The sequence below is a fragment of the Xyrauchen texanus genome, chromosome 26 (genome assembly GCF_025860055.1).
Source record: "Xyrauchen texanus isolate HMW12.3.18 chromosome 26, RBS_HiC_50CHRs, whole genome shotgun sequence".
Classification (NCBI taxonomy): Eukaryota; Metazoa; Chordata; class Actinopteri; order Cypriniformes; family Catostomidae; genus Xyrauchen; species Xyrauchen texanus.
The window spans coordinates 41,650,971-41,658,001 of record NC_068301.1 but is presented as its reverse complement, the minus strand read 5'-3'; the positions used below and the strand labels follow the sequence as shown (position 1 = coordinate 41,658,001).

The window sequence follows — 7,031 nt, the reverse complement described above, 5'->3', positions numbered from 1 at the left end:
GGTAGTCTTTGGGAAATTTTGTGGAGTAACCAACCCAATATGTAACTCTTACTTTGCCATTAAGTTTTAATATTTAACCTTCACATCAACAAATTAGCAATTAGATGCTGGATTTAAATTTAGACCCTCAGAACAATTTAGACATGGATATTGCACCCATGGATGGCAGTTGGAGAATCAAACATCCAATTAGTCATATATGACTGAAATCAACTTATCCAGAGAAATTTGAATCAACAATTGAAATGTCAGTTCAGTTATGATTACCAGCATTCATGATAGTAGGAGGGCTAATCATGTAACAGCCCACATACTGTATTTCTCAGTCTTTTTTCTTTTCTCCGGACTTTCTCTTGCAATATAAGCTTCTTCAATAAATCATTTGGCCAGGTCATCTACAATGGTGAGAGACTGGTTCCAGAATGAGTTATTGAAATGACTTACACAATGCTGTCAACAGAAAGAGTAAAACATAGTTAGCATCAATTTCACACAGAATAGACACATGAACATCAATTTATTTATGATAATCAATTTAATCTTAATGTTTCTCTATGGGTTTTCACCTATTACCAATTACCAGTTTTTCCTTAGCATTATCAATATTTTTTTCAATCAAATACACCACATATTGGGACTTATTTCAATTTTATCTGGCATGACTGGTCACAGAGCAAACCCAAGAAAAAATTTCTCTGAGCAAATTTGAACAGTAGAGAACATGAAATGATTTAAATTATTCTTAAATTTATTTTCTTTAATTCTAGTCTCAGTGACAGCTCTCAGTGTACCCATGATCAACCAATGCCTACACTGAATATATAAAACAAGAAATAAAAGAAAATATCTAATCTTAAAATAATCTTCTATCTACCTATCTGTTCTAAATTCAGGATGCCCCTTTGTTTGAGTGGAGAGATCAAGAGAGACACAGGTTATAGGCCTCCTGCTCTCTCTCCTTACAGAGCGCAGGATCTGTTTCTATTAAGAGCACTATCAGGGGTGTATTCCAGAAAGCAGGTTATGTGACTTACCCGGGTAAGTTTAGGAGTAAGTAAGCGGATAACCTCTGCTTTCGGTTCCAAAAACGGAGGTAACTTTCGGGTTATGTAAGTAACCATAGCAACTGACTCTCTGATCATAACCTGCTCCGGAGCAGGTTATGTTGCAGGGTTAGTTTGTTTCAGAGAGGTTCCCGAGCATGGCGTGCCCTTTTGATGAGGATCCTGTGGACGTAGAGGCACAGATTATACAGGGTTTTATTCGCCGTGAGAGGGTGATAAGACCACGTATCGATGTCTTTTCTTATCCTAACGAATATTTGCAGGAGCGCTATCGTTTTTCTAGGGAGTCATTAATTTATTTAACAAACCTACTAAAACCACACATCTCAAACGTAACAAACCGCGGGTCAGCGCTTAGCGCCGAACAAATTCTTTGTATTGCTCTGCGCTTTTTTGCTACGGGGAGTTTTGTCTACAATGTGGGCGATGCAGAGCATGTGGGAAAGGCAACAGTGTGTAGAGCCGTTCGTACAGTATGCATGGCACTGAAACGGTTTCTACACACTTTTGTACAGTTCCCTGGCCATAAACCTGTGCGCTTTATTAAAGAAGAATTCCACAGGGTGGCAGGTTTGCTCTCAGAAATTCTGTCATCTACTTCAATTAAATGACATTTATACATTTACATTTATGCATTTGGCAGACGCTTTATCCAAAGCGACTTACAGTGCACTTAATACAGGGACAATCCCCCGGAACAACCTGGAGTTAAGTGCCTTGCTCAAGGACACAATGGTGGTGGCTGTGGGGTTAGAACCTGTGACCTTCTGATTAACAGCCCTGTGCTTTAGCCACTACGCCGCCACCACCACTCCAAATGACATTTCTTAATAGGTTTATTTTGACTGCACACACACGTAAAGGCCACACAGACTTCTTAAACTTGTAATTAATCTTAATTTCAGGGTTCCCAAATGTGATTGGGTGCATTGATGGCAACCATATTCCTATTAAAGCGCCTTCTATCAATGAGGGAGACTATGTTAATAGGAAGTCTGTGCATAGCATCAATGTGCAGGTAATAGCTATATTTTGGCTCCTTAACTTTTTCCCCGCCAGCGTTTTTAAAAAAAAGTTGCCAGCCACCGCCAGGGTTTTTGACGATTTTCGCTAAACTTTAATGGCCCGCAGAATATTTTCTTCCATGAATATATGAAGATGCTATATATCACAATAAAGATCTGAGCCTCTGCTTTTAGGAAAAAAAACGATTTAATTTTATCTTCATTTGTTCTTTTTTGTTATTGCGACTTGAACAGAGGTAGGTTTTGTCAAAAAACAACATTTCAGACAAAAAGCTGAGAAAAAGGCATGTTTATGTCTGATATTTTGAGCTTCTCATACTCCACTTCTTCATGTTTGAGACGATCGCAGTCTGTTTCTTTGATCAAAGAGTTGCGTACTCTTTCAAAACATGCGCAGGGGTCTTCCTTACCGTATAACACCTAAAACACGGAAACCCGGAAAATTCCGTGTTTGGCGGGGAAGCGTTTTTTCATAAAACACGGAAAATTCCGTGTTTGGCGGGGAAAGAGTTAATATTGGTGTTACAAATAATAAACTTATTGTTCTCCACAGGTAATATGTGATGCAACCCACCTCATCACTAATGTTGAGACAAAATGGCCTGGGTCTGTACATGATGCCAGAATATTTAGAGAGTCATCTCTGTGCAACAAATTTCAACAGAGTACGTTTTGTTAGACAAATGCTTGTAGTCTTTATTACATTTACAAAACACCTCAAACATTACAGGACACTTCTATGGTTACTTGCTGGGGGACAGAGGATACCCTTGCCTCCCCTATATGATGACACCCTACCCTGATCCTGAGCCCGGACCACAGACACGCTTCAACCTGTCTCACAGCAGAACACGGGCCAAGGTGGAGATGACAATAGGCATTCTGAAGGCGAGGTTTCAGTGTCTGCGTGGGCTCAGGGTCACTCCAAATAGGGCATGTGACGTCACAGTTGCTTGTGTGGTATTTCACAAAATTGCCACAATAAGAGGAGAGAGGCATCCCCCTTGTCCCGATGAAGATGACCTAGAACAACACCCATTGAATCTAGCAGACCACAGAGATGGCAGAATGCTTAGAGACATGATTTGTCAAAATCAATTTATTTAATCTGTTCTATTTCTTCATATCCTGAAATAAAAGAGACATGACAGATTTGTATTTATTGCTTTATACACACACAAACAAAAAATAAAAAATAAAATAACAGATTCATGTTCACATATGATTCTTCTCCCCTTAAGGCGATGCTCCAGTAGTTCTATTTCAAGTTTGGCCTTTTTAATGGCCAGCTTTTTCTCCTCTAGCTGAAGCTGTATAAGGTCCATGTCCATGTCAGTTTTTTTAATTTTCCTTAATAGAAGGACCTTATACACCTCCTTTGCAGACAACTAGGAAGGCAAAGTAAATAAGATGGTTAAAGAAGAAAATCTGGGGGTCACGTGATGCTCTTGTTCTAAGTGGCACGTTTTCGCCGAGCTCCCGCGACCATCGCGTTATTTTCTAATTTCTACACTAAACTGCGTGGCTGTTTATTAGTTTAATTTTCATCATCCAACTCGTAAACATGTCAGGATCAGGTCCCGTGGCTTCTCAACAAGAAACTAGAAGGGGCCGCACGACAGCAAAAGGCCAACCGCCTACTACTAATCAAGGTAAAAAAGATGGTGGTTCTTCAGCTGAACAGTCCAGTCTGGTACAGGCTGTAACTGATAATTTAAGCGCTTACCTGGACGAGAAATTCGCTCGTTTTGAATCGACGTTGCACACAATTACAACCTGATTAGAGGATAACACGAAGCGTATCACAGAGGCGGAGAGCCGTGTTTCCCAGACCGAGGATGAAGTGGCGGAACTTCATAACAAGATATCGGCATTGGAAAAAACTGTACAGTCCCTTTCGGAGAGAGCAGAAGACGCCGAAAATCGCAGCCGGCGGGACAATATTCGTATCATTGGTCTGAAAGAGGGTGCGGAGGGTCGCCAACCTGTTAAGTTCTTTCAAACCTGGCTGCCCAAGCTGCTGGAGATTGAAACAAAACATGGCGCTATTAAAATCGACCGGGCGCATAGAACACTGGGCCCGCTCAAACCCAACCACGCACGCCCTGTGCTGATTAAGCTTCACAACTACTCGGACAAGAGTAAAATCCTGGCTGCTGCAAGGAAGACGGAGCCTTTCGCATATGAGGGAAGTGACATTCTTATCATGCAGGACCTGTCAGTTAGAGTCAGAGAGGCTAGACGGGCATACAATGACGTCTGCGGTCAGCTTATTCAAAAAGGTGTCCGTTTTGTGATGCGCTACCCTGCTAACCTCTGTTTCAACCACAATGGGTCTGACCACTCCTTCCATTCTGCACAAGACGCACAGGCGTACCTGAACGGATTGGACTAAAATATTATGTTTGGCATGTTTGGTCGGGATTAGTGCAGCATCACATTACCACAGACAGTTTTCACGGTACATTTTTTTTTCACGGTACATTTAAATACGACTTTTTCATTTACTGCTCAGCAGCAGTGTGGTGTTGAGTGATGTTGTTACCCAGCTGTTTACTCCTATTCCAGCAAATTGTTTATTTATCTAAAAATATAGATTGTTTTTATCATTTAATTATTTTTATCATCCTTTTCTGTGTATGTGTGTGTGTGTGTATATATATATATATATATATATATATATATATATATATATATATATATATATATATATATATATATATGTATGTGTGTATATATATATATATATATATATATATATATATATATATATATATATATATATATATATATTTTAAAAGGTGTTCTGTTTAGGGCACATACAGTAATTATAGCCACTAGGTTGCTGTTTCGTAATATTACGTGTGATGGGAGTGGGGGGGCTAGATAGAGTTAAACTCCATCTTTCGGTGTAATGTGGCTGCTTTTTTTCACGTCCTCCACATTTTTGTTTTCAAGCTTGGCTTGGGGGGAGGGGTGGGGTTATTAACCTGTTAACCTTTGCCAGTGCGCCGGCGCACTGAAGAGTTTTTTTCCCACACTAGTTTAATGTTTATGAATAGATTTAACGTGAAAGAACATCATTAATCTTGGCAAACTATATATCATTTTAAAGGTGTAAGCCTCAAGCATCGATGATAGAGCTCTGTTTTTCGATGAAAAGCTAATAACGAATGTATTACAGATACAGTACAGATCAAAACACACGTAATCAAAAACGGAGTACATACCAGTAGTGTCGTAATAACGAGCCACACACGCATCCACTGCTAAAAGTTCCAGATTGAATGGAAAGGTGAGAGTCCACTGAATAACATCTCATAGAGCATTTTTAGTCCAAAGAAACAATAACGTTGTAACATCGATGGTTATTCCTTTGTTTACATTGAGTTTCTTCAGGGTGAAGTATCATACTTGTCGGTTATGCAATAAAATTATGCATAAAAACAGACTCCCGGTAGCCGAACGTTATATGGGTGTGTTGCTTAGAGTGTAATGAACAAATTAAGACCGCAGACACACACACAAATACAAAGATAGGCAATATATAGGTCAAAATATCCAAACACTGCGGTCAGTTTTTTTGACGTCATGATATGCTGATCCTATTATTTTATCTTTACAACGAAAGCCAATGAAAGAATTGAAATTATATGACTGATAGAAAATGTAGCCAAGCAGTGCACGATTCCAACGATACCCGGGAAGATTAAATTCCTCGCGAACAAGATGTTTTTTTATTTATTTGAATCAGCCACTCTCTATTGAGGAGCTAACCTGCGACGTAGGCTGTGACCACACCCCCGTCATTTGACAACAAACAAGCCATTGTAAAAAGACGGTTCCCCAGTCAACATCTGTTTTCGCGTCTTACTGGACGGATTATCTCATCAAATGGATCGTCAAAAGAAGTTTTTTTTCTGCTGAAGATGTTTTATTTGAGATCACTCGAAGCAGCGATGACGAAATTGAGGAGAGTGAAGACAGCGCCGAGGGTGATATGCTTGAGGACGGAAAAGATGGTCCAATTTTACATCTGTGAGTTGCTATGTAACATGCACACATTATACGTGTGTGTGTGTGTTTGTGTGTGTGTGTGAGAGAGAGAGAGAGAGAGAGAGAGAGAGAGAGAGAGTGTGTGTGTGTGTGTGTGTGTGTGTTTGTTTTCCCATTTGATTTATAAGGTAAATGCATTGTGGTCTGAAAAGATAATGCTACTTTATATGTATTTATTTATTTATCTATTTATATTTGTATTTATTGGATAATTGTACAGTTGTTTAGTTGTTTCTGTCATTTTGTCCTAGCACACACACAATATCTATATAATGTATGTGTGCTAGGAAAAAAAAACAGAAACAACTAAACACCTGTACAATTGTCCTATACAGTATAAATATAAATAGACTTGACATTTTTTCTGTATTTTTTCCTAGCACACACACACTATTTATATATATAGTGTGTTTGTGCTAGGACAAATTACAGAAATAACTAAACAACTTTACAATTGTCCAATATATACAAATAGAAGTAAATAGAAATAAAGTAGCATCATCTTTTCAGACCACAATGCATTTACCTTATAAAACAAATGGCCTGTCTGATGGCTGGCCATCAGTGTGATTGTTGGTTCTATGTCTGACCATCCATATGAATGCTGTCTGTATCACTGGCCATCACCATGCTGTCTAAACGACTGCCCATCAGTTTGATTGTTGATTGAATGGCCAGCCACATAAAAACTATACAGAATTATTTACTTGACATGCGGTGCTAATTATCTTTCCATTCTTTCCCATGCAACAGCCATCAAGTTGAATCTTCAGATGAAGAGTGGCATCCAAGCACCAGCCAACCAGTAGAAAAGAGATGCAAGCTCTCAAATTCTTCAAGATCTGCACTTGCTGTTTTAGACCTGAATCGACCAGTAAAAGGGAGA

The 7,031-nt window shown here is 39.2% G+C and overlaps 1 protein-coding gene across 1 annotated transcript; it reads left to right on the top strand.

Annotated features, from left to right (window-relative positions):
* Positions 1-1,201: 1,201 nt before the first annotated feature.
* Positions 1,202-4,484, top strand: LOC127619687 (putative nuclease HARBI1). The gene is made up of 5 exons (XM_052092638.1): positions 1,202-1,634; positions 1,970-2,082; positions 2,643-2,754; positions 2,820-3,152; positions 3,874-4,484. The coding sequence occupies exons 1-5, from the start codon at positions 1,202-1,204 to the stop codon at positions 4,482-4,484; spliced, it is 1,602 nt and encodes a 533-aa protein (XP_051948598.1).
* Positions 4,485-7,031: the final 2,547 nt, after the last annotated feature.

Bases quoted from the DNA above. Each gene is read 5' to 3' on its own strand.
- LOC127619687 (XM_052092638.1), top strand. From the start codon at position 1,202: ATGGCGTGCCCTTTTGATGAGGATCCTGTGGACGTAGAGGCACAGATT. The intron at 2,083-2,642 runs GTAATAGCTATA...TGTTCTCCACAG, and splicing joins TGCATAGCATCAATGTGCAG to GTAATATGTGATGCAACCCA. The intron at 3,153-3,873 runs GCAGAATGCTTA...CAACCTGATTAG, and splicing joins TCTAGCAGACCACAGAGATG to AGGATAACACGAAGCGTATC.